The sequence below is a fragment of the Rhinolophus sinicus genome, linkage group LG07 (genome assembly GCF_036562045.2).
Source record: "Rhinolophus sinicus isolate RSC01 linkage group LG07, ASM3656204v1, whole genome shotgun sequence".
NCBI classification, from domain to species: domain Eukaryota; kingdom Metazoa; phylum Chordata; class Mammalia; order Chiroptera; family Rhinolophidae; genus Rhinolophus; species Rhinolophus sinicus.
The window spans coordinates 100,737,469-100,759,794 of NC_133757.1; the positions used below are offsets into that span (position 1 = coordinate 100,737,469).

A 22,326-nucleotide genomic window follows, 5' to 3' on the forward strand; every position below is an offset into this window, starting at 1 on the left:
CCAGGTCCCAAGCCTTATGCGTATGTGAGACCACATCTCTTATCCTGAGTGGACCTTAGGAACCCAGCACTGAATTCCTAGGACCTGCATCCAGACTGAAATGCCAGAGGGCCACAGTTGCATCAGCCCAAACTTACTGTTCTGGCTTTCATTTCTATGTTTCTGGCACGACAATATTTCCAATTTCTTTTCATACACGAGCATTAGAGCAAGGGGCTGAGGTGGGGATGGTAATATTTTATCCATATTTTTTACAGTTTTAGAGAAGAGGATACCATCTGCATCCATACATGTTGCTGGAATCATTCCACGTCGTATCTTCTTCACTGTGGCTGTAAATACAATCCCTAGCACATACAAGGTACTTAGTAAATAAATTTCTAAGGCATGACTGCTCCTCCTCCTGCCCAAAAGCCAGTTCCAGCCTCCCTGTCCCCGTTGGCCAAACAAGTTGGCCAGATCACCTGAAACGCCACCATGAGAAATTTCTAGTGTATCAAGCAGACTGTTAACATATGAAAATACCAGACAGTATTTATTGATGTTACAAAAACTCTGTAAGCATTTGTTTATCGTAAGTTTTTTTTCTTATTGGAAACAGGTTCAAAGTCAGTCACTAAAAGCTTAAAAGTTGTAAAAAAGTGGAGAAGAAAAATAGTCACTCATTTTGGACTACGGAACATTGCTGAGGAATCCTGGTAGATACATCAGTGTGGGGACCCTGGGAAGCCCAGAGACAGCATGAGGACACAGGGACCCGGGGGCAGAGGCAGGGAGGTGGTCTGGGGAGCTGGGGGCCCCAAGGAGACATCTGACCCCTGTGTGTTGGTGCCTGTGGCTGTGATCACCAGGCTCGCTGGTCTGACACCCGAGTTCAGCCTGTGGCCTTGGGGACACAGTGTGCAACCTTGGGGATAGCTTAGCTGTCAGGTGGTCACTTGCTGAGAAAAGAAACAGTTTCAAGTAGAAGAAAGGTGTTCAAGGTAAAAAAGGGTCATCAGAATAAAGTTACGTGAGGATGTGCATAACTCCAAAATAAAATTTGAGAAGGTTGATAGATTTTTTTGTAGAGAATGGCATAGATGTCCAAATACTTTGTACACAGCGGGAACAAAATGGGGAAAACATCAAAATTAGCCATGTGTCTAATAGTTACAAAATGCAAGAGAAATGAAGCCTGAGAGACCTGTAACAAGTTTTTTATTCTCCGTTAGGTAAAGAAAATTAATACAAAGAGCCACAGGCATCATGTCTAAAACACGTTACTCTTTCCCTTTATTTTTTAAAGAAAGACGATCTGCCATTTCTCTTTACCTCAGAAGACACACTGATCATCATAGTTTTCTCCACAGTAATACACACTTGTTCTCTGGGGAAGTGTCAACTAACATCACTGAGCACTTTGTATGTGCCAGGTACCAGCTGAGGTGCTGGGGAAATGAAAGAAAAGCAGTCCCCCCTGCTTTCAGGTGGTGGCAGCCCTAGTGGGAGAAAGACGTGCAAAACAGAAAGAGAACAACCGTCCAGTGCAACATGCTAAGGAGCCTGGAGGTGCGAGCAGCAGAGTTCTACTTGGGGGTGCCTGGGATGGTTTCAAAGGAGAGGCAACATTTGAACTGGATCTTCAAAAATGAACAGAGGTTTGTTCAACGTGCCTCAGTCAGCAAATGTGCACAGGGAAAGAGGTGCGAGGAAAGGTGGACAACTAAAGAGGGGCAAACAGTGCAACTGGTACATAAAAGGAGATGTATGCGCGTGCGTGTGCTTGAGTGTGTGTGTGTGTGTGTGTGTGTGTGTGTGTGTGTGTATTTGAAAGACGTAAATGGGGCAATTCCACCTAAGGAGTTTATATTATATTCTCTCTAAAGAAAGGGAAACTTTTTGAGCAGAAGAATAAATGACTGTATTTATGTTTTAGAAAAAGCCCTCCTGTGGCACTATGCAACATGACTGTGAGGGGTGGAAAACTGGACACAGGGATTATTAGTTGGGAAGATTACGGGGAACTTAAGATTGCAGCCACAGTGAGAAGGGGAGGGAATCACGATTTCAGACTGGAGTCGGCCACACCCGGAGATCAGTATTTTTTCCACATATTTTAAAATCACAATTCACAATAAGCAATACCATCATAATTCAGTATGTATGCTTCCACATGTCCATGAATACATGTGCTACACAGACACACACACACACACACACACGCACACAGAGGTTTCACTCAACAGTATGATAGTGCTACAGGCCCACAACTGGGTGGTCAGGCTCGGTACCCTACACAGGGAAATGAAAGCAACAAGAGGTGTTCTAAAAGAGCGGATTTGTCCTCACAGATGCTTCTTTCGCCACACTATTGATTTTAAGGTTGTTGTTGACCTGCGGCGCTGAATGCTCTCTGTGTTACTTAAGCGATGATTTATCACTCGATGTGCCTTACTGTTCTTTTGTGGTCTTCCTGGTTGATTACACTGCTTGGCTTAATTAGGCATTCATGAGCATATATCACAGCCAGGCTTTCAGCAAAGCTCTTTATCTGTGCTACTGATTTCCACATGGTATTTCTGGAGTCAATCTGCTGTTCCTCTTAAAATTAAATGAAAGAGGCTGCCATATCCAACTGTTACTTCATTTCATAAATTATTCTGCAAAACGCCTGAAGCCCTGGAACACAGTCTTTTTAAAAAAAACATTAAAAAGTGATGTTAATTTTGGGACTGATGACCGTACCCTGCAGAGTTAGAACTGCCCGGCCTGCCCCTTGTCATAAATACCACAGGCAAAGGGAAAGGGGACAATTTCAGCCCTGAACAGATATGTGCATGGGTTCTGTTCTGCCATCTCCAACAGGAGTTTCCCGGGAAACTCATCTACAAAGCACTTTATCATATATTATTTTAATAGCTAACAGTTGTTGGGCATTTAGTAATGTGCCAGGCACTGTGCTAAACACTTGATATGCATTATCTCACAGAGTCTTCAAACCAGACCTATAAATACTGTTCATTTTATACAAGATGAAACTGACACTCAGAAAATCAAAGGAACTTGCCTAAGGCCACGAAGCCACTAAGGGGTGAGCCATGATTCAAACTCAGGTTTGTCGGTCTTCAGAAGCCAAACTCTTAACCACTGGGTTATATTTCATCTGTTCCTCTAAGTACATTTCTCTGAGGCTTAGCGATGCCAATTGATTTACTTGAGTATCAGCAAATGAGTATCAGTGCTAAGCCAGTGCTCCGCCACCACCCTCCACTGACCCATAATTTCACACTCTTGACACTGCCCGGTCAGCAGTATTCATGGGCAAACACACAAGAGGAAAAAAGAAGAGAGAAAAAGCTACTTGAGGTCACAGGTACACAGCGAAGCTGGCTCTCTCTCTTACTTTACCATTGAAAGTCAGAAGGAAAACAGAGGAAAGAATGCACATTTAGATGTGGCAGGAAAAAAATGAAACTAAATATTACTTTAGCCTAATTTAAGGCAGCTGTGTAATCTATATGTTAGGAGGCAGAGAAACAGTTCAAATGACAGAAAAGAGGGAGTACATGGATTAAACAAGAACACATGTTTAAACATTTAAAGACCACATCTTAACATGCGAAAGCCAGTAATAAAAATGGAAATACATGAAATGAAGTTAATACATGTTTCTTTCATAAGAGACTAGAATAAGGAAATGTATAAAGAGAAATCCTTAGTATGGAAGCTCCAGGAAGCAATCCCTCAGTGAGGGAAGAAGCCCCACAAACAGGTCCACTGTGGTTATGAAAGTGCCCGTTTACGTAAGACAGAGTGTATCATCTAGAAAATAGATCAATAACTTAAGTCAAATGCTTTTAAACAGTTATCAAAAATCCTCCTCTAAATACAATTAGGAATAACAAAGCCCAATGAAGCATGAACACTAAAAAGTATTATCATCCCCAAAATAAAGGTTTTTGAAAGCAAGTTATGATAAAGCAATTGATCCAAATCTTCTCTTCCTGAAAAAGCTATTATTTCTGCTCTAACTCTGGCCATCTACTTCTTCTTGGATCTTTGCTTCTTTCGCTGGCAACCTACTCAAGAATTTAAATAATTACTAGGCTTTATAGAGCAGTAAATTCAATGTAATGTTAAAAAAATTATTTTTCAACAAATATTTGTAGATGGCCTTTTAAAAAAAATTATTATTTATTTAAACACTCCCATAGACCAGAGTCCCAGTCTGAGAGGCAGTTGAAATGCAACACTACTTCAAAAGCAAAATTCATTACGATGAATGTGCCAAGTGAAATTAGAAATCCACTAATGTTAATTGGATACATTCTAAATGTATTAAAGTTCTGAAGATATTTTTATGAACCCTTCATAATTCCCTATTAACACCCATGCATGGCTGCACTTGGATGTACCCACAATTTGACACAATATAGGTTATTATGCTTAATACATGTCGGTCTCTCAGGGTGATTGCATAGTCTAAAGAGAAAAGCTACAGTATGAAAACACTCCTTTTAAAAGGAAAGGAAAAATCTTTAAGAGTATAAACAGAGGAAACATCATTTTGTTTTTTCAAGTATATAAGAATTACAGAGCTAGATGGTCACCATGAAAACCTCACCCACAAAATTCAGAACTTGTCAGCCTACGGGAAAATATAAAAAATGTCATGAATGGTTTGGCAGATAAATTCAAGGAGAGCTATTAGTCAATTGATTACATTTCCACAGTGGTCAGTGAGCAAGTCTGGGCCATTTAGACAACACCCCCAAGTCGGTAGGATTCATGGCACTGAAGACAACCCCGTTAGTTCACACGCGCTCTCCTGGAACCTCTGTCAGAAGCAGAACACCGGGCTTCACGGAAGAAGGCTCAACAAGCAATACCAATGATCTCACAAATCAAACCGCCAGCAGAGCAGAGAGAAAAACTCCCAGCTTTTGCATCTATGGATATAAACATGAGGTGCTGACAGAAAAGGAAAGGAGAGCCTGTAATTTCCTGTCTTAATGCTGCAGATGGCCACAGATGTATGCGAGTCTCTCAAGTCATGGAAGCTCCATACATGGTTTCAGACAACCTAGAAAGAGAGTATCATACAGCGAGGGCATTGTTCTTATTCGAAGGTCACTGATGGATAGACCTCCGAAATGATAAAGTGTGCAGTGTTCATGACAACTATGAAAATAAAATGTTACGACATTCCTTATAGAGACAAGAGCAATTTCACAGCTTCATTCCAGGAATACCTTGGTGAGGGCTGGTGTCCAACCACAAAGTAGGGCCGGGTGAGGAATGTTGGGGACTAACGCGGCCACTGGGCTGGCTTTCCAGCTTCAGAGTACCTTCCCTCGAGTCTTCTCCCTCCCCGTCCAGGGGGGCTATGAGGCCATCTGCATCACTACTGAGCTTTTCTTCCCATTTCAGACAAATCTTCAGCCTGTTTAGCCTGAGTCTGATATATGTTTAGTCTTCACAGAGGAGATGCTCAAGGCCAAAGATAACATGCAATGCCGGTTTCACCTCCCAGAAAAACACTTGATGGGTGAGGAGGTAGACAACAAACCCAGTTTCAATTGTCTTAATGCCATGAGGACTTTCCCTATTGCACCAGATGCAATATGTTTCCAAAGCACATCTGCCCAATAGCAGCTCAATTAAAAACAGGCCCATCAGACTGACAGAGTTGCCTTCACTGCTCAGTTCCTGTCACGCTGCAGATAGCAGAAAAGCACTTAGCGGCAGCCACAAGGCAATTTTCCAGTAAGACTTGTTAATCTTTATACAGTCATCCTCATGCAGCCATCAAAGTGAACATAATGACAAATCAGTTAGAATAAATTACTTTTAGGAACTTGTAAAAGATCAGATAAAAAGCGAACCACATGTGACATCTCTTGGATCGTCCCTGTGATGCCATCTAAGTGCCACCATCTGTGCTGTTTATTTGGTTTGCCCAGCCTACGTGCTCGCTCCCACCCCCCCACCCCCAAGACCCACTCTTTGCCCTTCTCGGTCCTGCGCAGGCCCCAGGAGGTTGACCTCTGTGGGCAGCAGCACTGCATGTGCATCAGCTAGGACCCTGCTCTCTGGCTTCCAGCTGGGCCCAGTGGTGGGGGACAGAGACATCAGGGGGCTAGCCCCCCCAGCCTCCTCAGTGCTCTGGCAGCTCTTCCAGCTGCGGCTCTGCACAGCTCTGCTGTCGTGCTCACAGCTTCCAGCCTCCGCTAATCCCTGGGTGCTTCACCAGCCCTTGTCGGTTCCTGCAATCCTGCCCACGTCTCTGTAAACAATCCCTTCACCGCACTCTCTTCAGTGTAAAACAGTCTAAACACCTGTCGCCAGCCAGGATCCTGGTGACACGCTGTCAGCAGCTGGAGGCTCCAAGCGGGGATCACTTACCCGGACTGTGTGGACCAGGTCAGCCGGCAGACACTGCTTCAGCCTCTCATCACTGCTGGTCCCATGAAGCACCAGGTCAGGCATATATGTGGGGCAGTAACCTGCCAGAAGGGAGCGGCCAAAGTTTCTGACATTCGGGTTGCTGATGATCTGAGACCTAAAACAATATCGATCTGTTAGAATACACAATCAAAAATGGGCTTCCTTTCTGTGTCACCCTGGGAACAAAAACGCCAACGACACAGGTAAGAAAAAGAGATTCTGGGTGGTCCATTTCACCAGAGCTCTGGTAAGCAGATCATTGGTGTGGGAAAAGGGAGGGAGTTGGAAGAGGGGCAGGAGCTGTTGTTTGAAATGGAAGGGGAGGAAAAAATAGTATTTTAATGGTTGGTTACAAGTTTGTTTTGTGTCTCATATGGAACATCCTCCAGGCAGTGTGTGAAGTGAAGAGTGAAGAAAGAAAAAGTCTGCTGGGGGGGGGGGGGGGGGCGCACTTGCCAAACCCTGGCTATAGGAACTGACACATCTGCATGGCTGGCGCCCACGCCAGTGCAACAGGACAGAAGACGTCTCTAGTTTCTGCTTCCAGTCATCACAGACCAGATAATCGACCTGATGGAGCGCTAAGGAAGGTGTTGCTTCCCAGCCACTTCCCGCTGCTCCGACCGCAGGAGAGGAGCCGCCCAGCCAGCATAACCCACCGCCTTCAAGGCGAGGCATCTGTGCCAGCCACCAGCTTCCATCCAGATGACAGAAAATTAAACTCCCTGCTCCCACTACCCCCCATAGCTTCCCCCCAAATGTCACAGAAGTTGCAAAGGCCCCCAGTCACCTCCCTGCTCAGAAAGCCCAGATGCACTCAGCCAGTGGTCGTCCTTGGAGAAAAGGCAGGCTGGAAACCGTTTGTATCGGTTTGATAACACTTCTAATACGCGAGGAGGAAAAAAACAAACAAAACTGTGTGTGTAAAATAGCCAGCAACAGCTGACATGATCATGCTGTGAGGTGAGGAAAACAGTATTTGAACCTGGTTAGTTCCCTCTGCTTCCCAGCCTGCTAGTATTACCTTGGCAGAGGCAGCTCCACTTCCAAGGACCCGTCAGGCAGGTCGCCGCTGTGACCTAGATTCAACGAGGCTGAGGCACATGCTTCGTCGTCACTGTCCCCAAGAGCGCTGTCAGAACTTTCATTTCTGGGAATGTCTCCTTCAGTCCTGAAGTCGTCCTTCCGTTCGGCGTCCCCACAGGGGACATCTGCAGAGACTGAGACACCTGAGTCCTGCTGTACACACCTGCCCGGGGCAGGTTCTAGCAAAGGTCCTTCCTCGGCCTCCAGCGCTCTCTGTCCAGTCCCTGCCACACGGGCGTCAGGTACAAGCGAGTCGGCAGCTTGGCCGAGCTGCCCGGCAGCCCCTGCCGCTTCCTGGGTTCTGATGCCTCTGTCCTCAGCGTAACCCCTGTCAAATTCACCCTCAACCCCCTCAGATGATGGATCCTGAGGACGGCAAACACTCTTGTGGAAGCCAGGTGGGAAGGAGCACCTAGAAACCTGCTGGTCCTGGGCCACGTCAGCAGCCACTCTGGGCTCAGCTGAGGGACAACAACCTAACTCTGGATATTGTCTGCAGGCCGTCAGCCGCTCCTCCATTTTCCGGCTGCGGCTTTCAAAGTCCGACTCTGGAGATGCGGAGCTTCCAATCTGGAAAGTGACCTTCTCCTGGGAACGTCTGTCAGGGCAAGGCCAGGCTGCTGACCGGTCAGGCAGCTTCCTAGGCACCTCCCCTTTCAGCTCCTCACTGACCTTCAGTCCTGCCCCCAAACTGTCACAACTGGCGAGCCTGGAACAGCCACCTCGGGGTAGCTCTTTTCGACTTTCTTCCTCCCCACAAAATGCGTCTTGAGGTTTCCACGAGCTGTCCAGTGCTGGCTCCTGGTGTCCCAGGCTGCAGGCCACAGAACTCTTGCTTCCTTCATCAGGTTTGGAACACGGGTCTCTACTATCAGCGCCCTCTCGGGTCCCAGCCGACCCCTCGGGCCCGGGGCTCCTCTCCTCAGCCAGCATGGGTGGGAGGAGAGCAGGCTCACTTCTCACGGTGACCACCACGTACTCGGACTCCTCCACCTCTCCCCTCTCCAAGGCTGTCGTGATGCTGCTCCCATTCAACACCTGGTCACCTTCTCCGTGGTTCCCACTCCAGGTCAACTGGTTCTCTTGCAGCTCAGAGCAACGGAGAAAGTAGGTCAGGACATACAGAATGCGCTGGACCAAATCCTTCTGCTTCCCCACAACCACGGTGCGAGTGAGCCTCACGGGAGAGCCAATGGCTCCATAGAGGTCGCCTACAGAGCAAAGTGGACACAAAGACAAGGTCGTCTGCAGTGAGCATGGCTTGGATATATCAGCCTTCACAAGAGTAAAACAGGTGACTTATATTCCCAAACTAGAATCACTTCTTCACACACCTGATTGAAGCAAAGAAGTAATTCCTGGGAATAACTGTTTTAGTTTTGCCCGTATACCGTGTTTCCACGAAAACAAGACCTAGCCAGACAATCAGCTCTAATGCGTCTTTTGGGGCAAAAATTAATACAAGACCCGGTCTTATTTTGCTATAAGACCGGGTATAAGATAAGATAAGATAAGATAAGATAAGATAAGATAGTATAATAATATTTTACTATAATATAAGACCCAGTCTTATATACGACCGGGTCTTATATTAATTTTTGCTCCAAAAGATGCATTAGAGCTGATTGTCTGGCTAGGTCTTACTTTCAGGGAAACATCGTAGTGGAAAGTCTGCCTGGAAAGGCCTGACACAGGCTTTGGCGCGCTGCTCTTGGCGCAGGGGCCAGCACTGGTGTACACTCCCCTCGCTGTACTGCTTAGGTCTCCCCACAAAGCTCACTAGCTGGCCAACTCCTCCCTCCCCACAAGGAAAGCTAAAGCCAGAGACCTGAATATGTGATCAAATCAAATATTGTATCTTGGCAACTAGAATGATGCGACTTTTTTAGAAGCACCCCTGGACAATAGGCCTTGGGGTGAGATCCACATTCAGGGATCTCTGAACCAAAGTACAGTGAATCAGTTCAAAATACTTAATGAAATGGCCTGCTCAGAATTATACACACACACACACACACACACACACACACAGTAGAACCAATTTGATTAACAAGAAGAAAATCACTTAGTCATGAATAATATGATTCTGAATATGAATAAATCTGAATAGTTTTACTACTTTACATGAAAATTCTACCGTAAAAAATACGTCACGTAAGTTATATTCTGACAAGTTGATTAAAAACTGGCTAATGAACCATGAACGTTTGGCTTAAAGGTGGAAGATGAAGGGCAAATGTGTCAACAAACCCATCAGTACAAGCTTTTCATGAAACGTATTGGTCAAGTGCCTAACTATTAAAATTATTGCATTTGATGACCTTACTATTACATTTGATCAGTTATATATTTGATACTTTTATAATAATAATGACAATTACAACAAAAAGCCAACGTTTATAGATTGTACAGGCACAGTGCTAAGTGTTTTACATGGATTTATCTCGTTTACATCTCTGCATAACCAACCCTGAGTTAGAAACCATTACGGAAATAAGCAAAATGTTAGAATAAATCAAAACGTGAAAAGACACTAACTAAAAGAGATGCATGGTAACAGTTGTAAATAAGAGCTCAGGAAGTTAGAACCCGTCTGGGGAACGCAGCTAGAGAAAGAAGGGAAGGCACGAATAAGGGCATGTAGTGGATAAAACTAATGAAACTGACAGATGAAGATTAAGGAAAAAGTTTTGGGAGCCCCCAGGAAGTCCCTCCTCTGGAGTGTTCCCCAGAGTGAGGCGACTGCACCTGAGAATGTTTAAAGCGCAGGACAGAGATGACAGCAAACAATCCTCTCTCTAAACAGACTGGATTACAAGCTAATAGGGCCTCATCTTCAAGGCTTTTGCAACTAAGAAATCATCCAAGAATTCAAAAGAATAAGTCAGAATTGTAGTCTGCTGCTAGGACAAGTAGTTCTGTTTGAGAAAACGTTCTTGACTAAGAACTTGTCATTGCTCCTTCCCTACATCTGCCCACTGCTGCAGGGTATTACAGTTATGTCAGGACTTCATGGGACACTTTCAAAGTTATTGGGTTGATGCAAGAGTAACTGCAGTTTACAAGGTTAAAAATAACTGCAGAAACCGCAATTACTTTTGCACCAACCTAATAATAAAGAAGATAAGCAGGACATATCAGAACTCCAGCATAAAGAAACCAAAGAAGAAAGGGCCGGTCAGAATGACAATGTTATTTTTGAGCAATGCATTTGGTATTGTACATTTTAATAACTAAGGCATACACGGAAAAAGTAAAACAAAGGGAGGCTATTAAAATACAATCTATAATAATTTAAACTATAAAGTAACGAGAGCAGTGTGTGTGGAAACAACGCCTTTACGGTCCAACTTTTTAAAATAATAATAATGCATCATTAAAATAATAGACCTGTAATATTAAAGATTTACTGGAACTGGAACTTGAAGGCAAATTTTTGAGTCCCAGATTGATAAAGTGACTAATTTTAGAGTAGATGCTTTTGTTCTCATGAGTATAACTTCATAAAGTGAAGGCAGGTTGCACAACAATATGAACAGACTTAACCATGGCTGAATTGCACACTTAGAAATGGTTAAGGTGATAAATGTTATGTTATGTGCCTTTTTTAAACCACAATTTAAAATAAAATACAAACTTAAATGTAAGAAAAAGAGAAAAAATAGGAGACAGAAAAAACAAGGGTGGTGGTGGTGGTAAAAAGAGAAAGGCTGGAGACAGAGCACGTGGAAGCAGGAAGGGGTGAGGGGACGTCAGGGTGAGAGGAGAGCTCAGGGGAAGGAAACCAGCAGAGAGACACAGAACGGACACTAGAGACGGGGGACAAGAGTGCGCAGAGGAACAGAAAGAGGGGACCAGAGAAGGAAGAGGGGAAGAACAGACAGAAGGATTAAGAGAGGAACGAAGAAAGCGATGGGAGCAGAGGTGCAAAACTACGGTAGAGAATCAGCGAGAAGCAGAGTGGGGAGGAGAGGTGAGGAAAGCAGAGAGAGGAAAACAGGAAGCGGGAAAGAAAGAAGATACTGGGGAACAGTGAAAAGATGGAACAGAAACTAGAAAAAGGACAGCGTAAGAAAGGGGGGCTAGAGAGTGAGGTGAGAAGCTGAGAGAATTCAGGATCATTGTAAAGAGGGGATGGTAAAGTGAGAGAGTGAGAGAGGTGGGGGGCTGTGGAGATGGAGAAACAAAGGCAGACAGAGGGAGAAACAGAGAAAATTAATAAGGAGAGAAACTAAGTGTCTTAAAGGACCACTTATTCATTGATTACATTCTAATAAATGTGTGTACGCTGTGAAATCTCCTTTCAACACTGTAATCCTAATCCTACACATTGGAATTCATTGTATGTTTATTATCATTTAGTTCAAACTCCTTGTACTGTCTCTTGTGAAGTACTGTTTGGCTTGTGGGTTATTTAAATGTGGTTGTTTAATTTCTTAGCAGGTGGGAACTTTTTCCTTATCATGTAGTTTATTGATTTGTAGTCTAATTCCACTGCATTCTGAAAAACACAATTTAAACTTTTGGAGGAAAAAAATGAAGAAATTGCAGGCTCTTTTACTTGTATTAATTTAAACCGGTGATCCTAAACTTTTATTTTTTGAGGTGAAAAACTACTTTTCATATCCATAAATCCTTGAGGTCGTTAGGGTCAAAAAGAAACCCATATATAACTCCTTCAATCAGTGATGAAAGGGGCTTTCAAACTTCATATATCCATCCCAACCTCACACTCCCTCTGAAACAAACATTTTACAAAACGTGTATGTGTTACTTCGATATTGTCTATTCTATTGTACCTTCTAAATGCCTTTTTTGACCCACTAAACATGGTTTCTTGAACCCACTAATGTGTGGTTATCCACACTTTGGAAAACCCATATGTAGACAGCATGTGTTAGGCAGAGGTGGGGATGGCTCAACTCCTGAAAGCAAGCCCGGGAGAGTGTGAAAGGGCTTGCTGCTTGCAGCTTCTCTTCTTTCTCTGGGATGCCGAGAAATCACGCCGAAGTGGGCACGACGTGGTACCTGTCCTGGCAAGCTCTCGGATATGCCTTTGAGGTAATTAAAGATAGAATCTTTTCTATTACTCAGGAACCTGGATTAAAATGACAGCTGCATCAGGGCACATTCCTAGCAATTGATATTTTACTGTTTACTGTGACTTGGTAAATAGTTCATGAAAATAGTAACTGGAAAACTGTCTTCCCCTGTCAAATTATTGAAGCCCTTCAATCTCCTGTAATAGGGGGAACTCACCACTTACACTTGGCTTTACAAAGTTATCACAGCACTCTGTGCCAGGCCTCATCCCCTCCTCACACCACTCTTGTCAACAGCAGGCACTGCTGGGTTGTTTGGGGGAGGGAGGATGGGAGACTCAATGACACACGATCTTCTTTGAAAAGGGACTGTCAGCCCACAGGAAGGGACTTTGCCTTGTTATGCTCAACACAGGGAATTAATGGCTCTCAATTAGTTAAATTTCAATGAGAAGCATGCCTAATTATAAATACATTTATCTAATTAAATGCACAGTGCTCAACTAGCATTGTTTTTAAGTGAGTGACCTGGCAGCATGAAACACAACGTTTTCTTAATATCCAGCCCCCTTACCTTCACCACTCAATGATCTACCTTTGTTCGAGACTATTGTTCCATAACAAGAACAGTAATGCTCTGTCCTCTCCAGGAAGAAGCGATGACCCAGAGTGAGCCAGGTACTCTGAGCTTAGTACTGATGGATTGTACTAAGTCCATGTTAACAACCCTAAATTCTTTATTAAGTCATTTAACTTGCACCTGTTATCCCCCTGACAGTGAGAGAGGTGTTCTCTTTCTTACACATCTCAAGACCCTGGGAACAAGGGCAAGACACCTTTATTATCTATAAAATAAGGGCAATTGTAAGAGGCTTTGGAATGAAAATCTAATTAATAACATGTAAAAGCACTTAAAACAGTGCTTGGCTCACAGTGACAGCTTCCACTACTGTTATTATAACATGCTGTTTTCTAAGATTGGCGTGCTTTTCCTCAGTTTGTGATTCTTTTTCTGGAAAATGCCATTTGAACACTTCCTCAAGTATGCCTTCCCTGAAAAGCTCCTCCATCACCCTCACTCTATCTCTCGGTGCCCTTCCAATGTTAATATTCTCATTAGCTGCATCCGTAACAAAGGTGCTTTATGCAGAACTAATTCAATTCCCACAGCAACCCTGAACTATTTTCACCCCATTGTACAGATGAAGAAACTGAGGCCCAGAGAGATTAAATCATGTGCCCATGGAGACTAGATCTGATCGAGGCTGCCTGGCTCTGCTGCCCATGCTCTTAGCCTCCACACTATACAGTCTCTCTCCTATGTCCTTTTTGCATGCCCCCGTCAAAGGAGTAATCAGGGTATCCTGACATTTGAATACAAATCTGCCTCCTCATGAAGCAGATAGCTTTCTGAGGCTAAAGAGCGCATGTTATTCAACTCCATATCCCTGGCATCTAACACAGGGTCTGGGACAAAGCGAGTGTGCAAATTTCCATCTGTCACTTTAAACGTTTCGTAAGTGAGAGGTCCTAGTGTATACCTCTCCTCCACGTGAACCCAAATACACAAAATCGATCTCTTCAGTTCCAAACTCTGTACTCAACTATGCCAGAGCACTAGAGGCCTATACTGACACCTACACAGCTTTGAGGAAATAAATGCCATCCAACTAACCGCAAGGAAGCAGTGTAGATAAAGATAAGGTTTCTGACTTAAGCTAAAATGAAAAAGGTTGTGAAATTCTAGTGTGTTCCTTTCTTTTTTGTTTGATTTTTCTCCAATCCAGTCCATCTTCTAGGGCCGTGGTTCTCAGCCAGGAGGGCTCGTCCCCCACTGGACACTCAGCAGTGCTTGGAGAAATTGTGTTCGTCACAACGTCAGAGGGGGGTTTTCACTGGCAGCCAGTGAACGGAGGTCAGGGAGGCTGCTAACCATCCTGCCATCACAGCACTGCTCCCTCCACCGACCCCCAACTAAGCGTGACCTGATCTGGAGTCGCAAATGTCGAGGCTAAGAACCCCTGCCCCAGGGTGAACTGCTGCATGGGGTGGGAAGACGGATTACCTCCACAGCGTTCAAAGGAGGAGGACAAAGCTGCTGGCAGGGGAAGAAGAGGAAGGTGGTGGTGGCCTTACAATTAGAATCCGTGGGCCAATCTCCTCTGCCTACATTACCGGGTTGGATAGCTAATATCAACTGGAAATTCCAGCCTTTTTCCTTTTCCATCCCATATAGTCTCTGACTAGTCAACGCAGGTACTCACCCAGCTGTGCCCAGAGAGGATTGTACGGATGGGTTTTGGCCAGCGTGTTCACTGACTGAGAGGTACGTTTCTCTGCGAAGGCTCTAATGGGAGGGTGATCGACAGGCATGACTGTTGGTACCCAGGCCAGGTGGTAGGTTAACACTGCAGTCAGTAAGGCAGCAAAAAACCTGAGAGAAATGGGAGAAAACACAACTAGGTAAGTCAACGCAGCAAGAGGCATGCTGTAGACAGAACATACACTGGCTGCAGAATTTGCGTACCAGGCTCTGCAGAGTCAAAACTTACTGGTTTTTGTTGATCTGTTCTATCAGAAGTGTAAATTCCTTGAGAAAGCGCTGGCAGAGCTGGGTTTTTTCCAAAGTGCTGGACATCATGGTGAGCCATACGGGTTCTGCTATCCTTGGAACAGAATATAAGTTCCAGATAGTCCCTCTACGGAAAAGAGGAGGGACACACCAAACTGTCACAAACACTGTTCTGGATAATCTTTATATAAAGGAGTAAGACGATAAAAATCCGGATCTATGTTGGGCTCAAGGGATTCAAGCAGAATATAAAACAGGGGCCAGCAAACTGACCCACAGGCCAAATCCAACTGCCACCTTTTTTGTAAATAAAGTTTTACTAGAACACAGCTACGCTCGTTTGCTTACATATTATCTGTTGCTGCTTTTTCACAATGGTATAATCGAGTAGCTAGGACAGAGACCCTTTACAGAAAAGGTATACCAACACTTGATACACAATATTCATTTCCGAAACAATTTTCACAATGCCTTCTGTCAGAATTTATGCCCACTTTTATGGTAAATAAATAAAGGAAGAGATGAAGTATACGCTATACTGAAAATGTGAAGGGGCATCACAATTCTCCCAATTTCTGGTCAGTCATTATTTATTCAAAGCACCCTAATTCATTTGAGATGAAAAAAATACATAAATGGCTCTTCTCCACTATATATATATATATATATATATATATATATATATATATATATATATATATATATATAGAGAGAGAGAGAGAGAGAGAGAGAGAGAGAGAGACAGACAGACAGAGAGAGAGACAGACAGACAGAGAGAGAGACAGAGAGAGAGAGAGAGGGAGTTTTTATATGGACTAACAGAATCAAATTCGTAATATTGTAAGCTATTACAGAAACGGACTAGTCTCGTTCTATCACTTTACAGATTAAGAAAATGAAGCCTAGAGAAGTTGTGTTACTTGCGTAGGGCATACAAACACTGAATGACAAGGTCAGGATGAGAATGCAGGTCTCCCGACGCCTGGTGCCAAGGGCTCCACTCTAAGCTCTACGACTCACAAGTGTTCTTCCAAAGAGTACACTAACTTAGCTTGGGATCTCCACTGCTATTTCTGAATTTAAAACACATTCACTCTTCCAACTGAAGACAGATGGACATATTCTGACTTGACTTTCCAGCTGTATGCATGAAATAATTGAGACACAGCAGGATTTCACCTTGGCGACAAATAGAGCATTTGCTGAGTTAGGTAGCAATGGCGAGTATGGTCACATGCAACTGGGATCCACTGACTACAACTAAGGTCTTCAAGCGCTAACACTTTGTCACCATTTCTGGAGGGCTGGGCTGCTGAAGTAAGAACAAAACCTCTCTATGTACACAGTGAGTGAGGCCTTCTGTTTCTGTACCTTCGGATTCCTGGCCTCTGAGAAATTGGCTCTAAAATGGTGCAACAATCCCAGATCAGCCAGTGAGAGAATCCCACTGCTACCCAAAGTAGGTTACCTTTCCACCCAGACATTAGGGGCAAGAACGCTAGAAATTGCGTGTCCACAATACAAAGACCATCAGTTAGAAACTAACAATGAAGGCACGCTAGGGTGAGCATATACTGTCCGGGCCAGGACACTTACGGGAGGACGCTGAGCATAAACCAGGATGGTCCTGGCAAACGGGAAGGTGTATCTCTCCAACAGATATACTCTCTCCATCTATGCTCTGGACAAGTATCTTTGAACTTGTTTCCACATCTTTAGAATGGGGGCAATAGTGCTTCCTCTCAGGGCTTTTGTGAGGATGACAGGAAATAATGAACAGGCTTATAAGAGACACCTGAATATTAGTTTTCTCCATTCACCCTGTTAAAAACAATCGCATCAAGGACTATCTGCCAGGCACTCGTGAGGACTACTCAGTACTGGGTGACTTAAGTTCTTCCTTCTTTGGTCTTAGTTTCCATCTTGAAGGAAGGAGTTGCCCCCTAATTCTTCCAAGTCATGGTCTTTATATGTCCTGAGATTCATGGCTGCCACCACTACTGCTGCTCATAAACTTCCCCCATTGGATCTGACAAACGATGTGAATGTACCTGAATTCTCCCAGGGCTTCCATCAGACGGCTGACATAAAACTGGACGCGGAGATTTGATTCTGCTATCTTCCTACAGGAGATCATGGCCTTCATTGAGGAGAAACGAGCCAAATTACTCTCTGAGAAGAAAGTGCTTTATAATTATCTACTGGGCTTTATTAATAAAAGACAATATTGTAATCAAAACATTCGAGGTGGGAATGACTAAAGCCATCAGGAAGCAGTAAGTGCCTTTCCTAAGCAATGCAGGATCTGATATCTGGTACCCATGTGCCCAAGGACCCACCACAGCTGCAGATGATTTATGTTCTCTAGGAACGTGATCTGATGCCTAGACAGAGCGATTCTACCATCTTTAAAGCCCCACTATCACATCGCTATGTGACACTGGATTACCTTCACATTACCTTTTCGATTGCACTCTTCAGTCTGTTCATGTGCGACTCAAACAGGGGAAAATGGGAAAAAAAGAAGTCCTGGAAATCCCTCTGGGCTTCTTCTTTCTCACACAGGGAGAAGATGATGCTTATGGCGATTTTCTTTCTCCGGACTAGGGCAGGATTAGAACTGCAGGTTTCTTCAGCCAAGCTGAACGTCTCATCAGTTGATCTAGAGGAAAAGTAAGTTTGGAGAGAGAGCTGCATCAGTGTATCACACTGCAGGTAAACTAATGCTGGGAGTGGGGGTGGGGGGACGGCATGCAGACAGCCGATCCAAAACACTCCGAGTCTACACTAAGAAGACTTTCTCTACCTCTAGTTCTTTCTCTTCTGTAATTCTCTGTCATGAAAAATAAAACTATCAGCTTGTTACACAGTATTATCCTAACCTGAAAAGAAACAAATGAAAACTGAAAGTAATTTCAAATGACCCCTTGTTATATCCTTTGCCCCTTTCCCTTGGACTATTTTGCATCAGATTGGTGGTCTTTAGGAAGGGGTGTGAAACATCTGTTCACTTAAAACATGGGCCCTTTGTTCTGGTTGATAGACACCGTTAGAACGCGGGAAGAGAAAGGATGCTGTGTGGTATTCCACTTCACCCAGGGCATGTTTGGACGCTTACTGATAGCTGAGGTTCACTTTCCCAAGACTATTCCCATCAGATGCAGTGATTCCTATAAATGCTCAGATTACATCCTGTGACTGATAAGCTCTCTGGGAAATACCCCGAGCAGAAAGCCCCACCTCTCTTCTGGAACAGTCAAATCCTCAAAACACTTAAGATTCTTTCAAGAGACTGCTTCTATGATAAGAAAATCATGACACCAATAAATTCTAAATACATATTCAATTTATTTTCAGAGGTAAACCTCACAAACATGGCCCGACCATGTCTCTTATTTAACTATTCTGAAACACCAGCATAAGTTAACCACATAGCTATAAACAGCAAGAGTGAAAACTAAACAATTGTTTTTCTTCTACAAAGAAATCAAAGCAAAGGACATAATATTGCAAACGACAGTGCCTGGCCTGGCACATGACAGTTACACAATAAGCTTTCTCTTTCTCAAGCACTCTACCATCTAGTCTCATATCTCCGCCAAATACGGGAGGACACAACTGCCTCCATTTTTCTGTACTACAAATTACAACATGACAATCACTTATGCTTGGCAGAATTTGAGGCAGTTGGCCTCCTACTCTTGGTCTTAAATTTCTTATTTAGTGCTCTACTTACCGTCTATAATGGGCTTGTGATTTCAAACATATCCACATTTTAAAAAACATACATACATCAAAAGCTTTATGGTCAGGAAAGCTACTTTATTTTTGAGGGAAAGGAGACAGATGTCTTGTTCTAACCTCAGAGAGGTATGTTCTTGTTTCTCTTGACTTCAAGCGAGATCCCGGAGATGTGGGTATGGTTGATAAATCAGGAAAAGGCTCTCACTAACAGACATCCCACTGGAAAGACGCGATCTCCAGGTGTTCTTGTAAATGCTATGCATTAATAACCATCAACCGTTTTCTCTGAGAAATTCCTAGGTCCTAATCTTCTGCTTGCCAGAAAACAATTCTTGAGGCTCTCTTAGAATTTTCCTTCATTTCATACAGCGCTCCCTCCTCTTTTCCCAAGTAGCTGTACTATAACTTTGTTTTCCTGCACCAGTTCATTTCTATCTTGTATAGGAACTTCTGAGCTTATCTGATACCAGTACCTGTCTTGCAACACTTTCTTGTTATCGCCTCTTTCCCTTCTTTTCCAAAAAGTAAAATGACCATATAGGTCCATTCATCTTTGGCCAATGTGGTCTTTAATTTGAAATCAAACTGCAATAAAAAACTGAGCCCGACACAGATTTATGCATCATCTCCATCTCTACCCTTATAAACAACCACCAACTCCACTTTGACACAGCAGAGAGTGCCACCTACTGAATTTCTGAAAAACTTCCACAGCTAAAATAGCATGGGTAGCTCTTACGTCACTATATGTCTCTACCGAATTCTAAAACAACTGAGTTCCATCCTGTAATCTTGGGTCAATCATGCAAACTGCAATAAATCAGCTCATGTGGTACTGTAATCATACTTTTAAAATTATTACACAATGAAAGGAGGTTTCAGAGGTTTTTAAAAAGGAAAGTATAAACCCAAATACTTCATCTTATCTTTACCCTTAAGTCACCTACAGGTAAGGTACCATAGACTGTGTTGCAAATACAGGAACTGAGTCAGCGTGATTAATCAACTTGCTTCAGGAAGAGAAAACATCACAGTGACAATACTGGAGTTAGAACTCAGGGTTTCTGTCTTGTAATCCAGCCTCATTTCTTGGCTCCTGGAAGTGACCTGGGACTCGGTCCCTATGAGTCATCCATCGCCTGGTGTTCCTGCCATCAAAAGCATTGTGCCAGCTGGAGCACGGAGGGGAAGTAGGTGGGAACAAACACATCAGCTAACAGGCCTTCAAGTAGAGGAAAGACCATCCACCCATTTAATTTTTCTCCTTATTAAAAATCAAATAGAATTTTGTTGACACTGATGAACAGGCATTTACATACATTATGAGTCCTTCAAGATCATAAATAAAGTGAAAACTATGAGTACTGCAGTACATCTCAATGACCTATGCTGGATATCAGGAGCGCTTAGTCTAACTGTGTATGTCAGCTTTGAACTTATGTGGAATCTATCAATACACTGAAACATATGAAATCGCCATTTCAGAGACCACTCCATTGGCAACTTTATATGGTTGGTTCAATTTAATAATTCAAGTGGAAAGCTTTTCTGGGCCCCTGTACCTTGCTCCTGTCGGGTTTCAATGGCCTCATGTAGGGATGAAATCTCTGCAGCTCTCTCCCACTACAGGCAGTACGTCTGTCCCAGCTAAGTGCCCGAGTCTGACTCCGTCCAGGGTTACCACCAAGCTCACCGCCTGGCACAGCGCGGAACCCTGTGGCATGGGTGCCAGTGTGCAACATTAACATTGCAAGTAAAATCCTGTGAAGGACTGTGCCTATCTTCCCCGACTACCTTTAACTCTTAGGAAGAAAGTTTTTTTGACCCTTCGAATTTTCTCTCAAAGCCAGAGGAAATCATATTTTTGGTACCCACTGTTCTCCTGTCTAGCATAAGGCACTAATTTCTCAATGCACACACCTGCCAAAAGGCAGAGATCGACTGCAACAACCTTTAAATGAAGGGGTCTTCACCGGCACAGGCATTAATTCAAAATGTCCTCTGTACTTCCATTGTCAGGATGGAACCGTGCTGAATCCAGGGCCAGCTCACACAGAGCCCTGCTCTCACAAGGGTCCCAGGTTTGGTGTAATGTTCTGGGGTTATTCTCTTGAATTCTTAATCATTTTGTCTTTGAAACTGTAAGTGAAGTCTGACGGGACAATGAAGCAGTGTGTGAGCAGTCAAGATACCAGGCAGCAGAGTACCCGGTGGGCTCAGGCTCGAGAGCACACAACCCAGACACTGAACAACTGGCCTGGCGGTCAGGCACGCACCCCCATGTCTGAGCCATCCAGGGAGCCACAAGGCCCAGACTGGTGGGTGTGACAGTGGCAGCAGCAGAAGCAGCAGCGGTCACGGCCTGGGAGAGAGGAAGGACTTGGGCAGGGCTGTGACCCATGGTGAGAGGACAGCTTGTCCATCTATCATCACAGCCCACCCCTGTGGAGTCTGCACAGATATTTAATTCTCCGACCTGAGCCCCAGCACAGTAAATAATCACAAAGGGAGAGCCTACACTGGACACCGCTATAAAGCATAACTGGGAGTTACTGAAATTCTTCAAAGAATTTATAATCTCTGGTTTGGAAAACTCCAACAACATTGTAAATCAACTCATAAAGACATTTCCCGTTTCTTGTAAAAGCTCCGTAAGTTATAAGAAATGTCAGGAAACATTAAAATAACCTTGCATAAATTTACATTTAAAATTAAATTCAGACTTACACTAAATGGATTTATGTGAAGACTTAAATCTTTTTTAGAAAAACTGTTCCTCAAGAATCATCTACATATACTAAAATTTACATTTTGAAAATTTATCAGAACTGTACCTCAATGTTGTCTTAACCTACAAAGCCCCAGTAACAGTTGCAACAGAAGAAAGATCTTTCTCAAAAGTAAACAAAATATCAAAAATATTTGCCACCTTGCATTTGTCAGGAGCTAGTAAAGCTGCTTTCAGTTACACTGATTAATGTATAAATTTGGATGACCTACACAGATGAATTTGCAGAGAAGCCAGAAAAATCTTAAGATGGTATCACAGGTATCACATGCATTATTATATTGCATAAAATCATGACAACAAAGTATTACTTTTTTGCAATTTATAAATTTGTTATTATTCATGTACCACTATTATTCCTATTACATTTTGTAAGTAAAGTATTATTTACATTTTACATTTAGTACCCTTTAATAACGCTTTTTCCTGCTTTTTGAACAAGGGGCCCTACATTTTCATTTTTGAGCCTACGATACTTATTTTAGGTATATGTTCACTAGCAATTCATCAGTTCCCAATGCCAGATCTCAATTCAAATTAGAGTTTTTGAACAATTTCGAAGGACTGGGTTGGGGAATGCTATTCAACTTTGGATTCAAACCTGAAGGGATGGAAAAGCATTTTTAGTAAAGGGAAGATGTCTAACGGGGAAGGCTTCTAAGGTC

At 43.5% G+C, this 22,326-nt stretch overlaps 1 protein-coding gene across 8 annotated transcripts in view; it reads right to left on the reverse strand.

Annotated features, from left to right (window-relative positions):
• Window positions 1-22,326, reverse strand: part of FNIP2 (folliculin interacting protein 2) — a 116,962-nt gene that overhangs the window by 19,107 nt on the left and 75,529 nt on the right. For all 8 annotated transcript variants that reach the window (XR_012498164.1, XR_012498163.1, XM_019733170.2 and 5 more), the window contains 6 exons: window positions 17,590-17,791; window positions 17,181-17,269; window positions 15,110-15,256; window positions 14,822-14,991; window positions 7,454-8,726; window positions 6,388-6,544 (listed from right to left, as the gene is read on the reverse strand). Coding sequence is in view for 6 of the 8 variants with exons in the window: in XM_019733170.2 (XP_019588729.2) it covers window positions 6,388-6,544; window positions 7,454-8,726; window positions 14,822-14,991; window positions 15,110-15,256; window positions 17,181-17,269; window positions 17,590-17,791 (2,038 nt within the window). In the remaining 2 variants the exon portion in view is untranslated. The remainder of the gene's footprint in view (window positions 1-6,387; window positions 6,545-7,453; window positions 8,727-14,821; window positions 14,992-15,109; window positions 15,257-17,180; window positions 17,270-17,589; window positions 17,792-22,326) is intronic.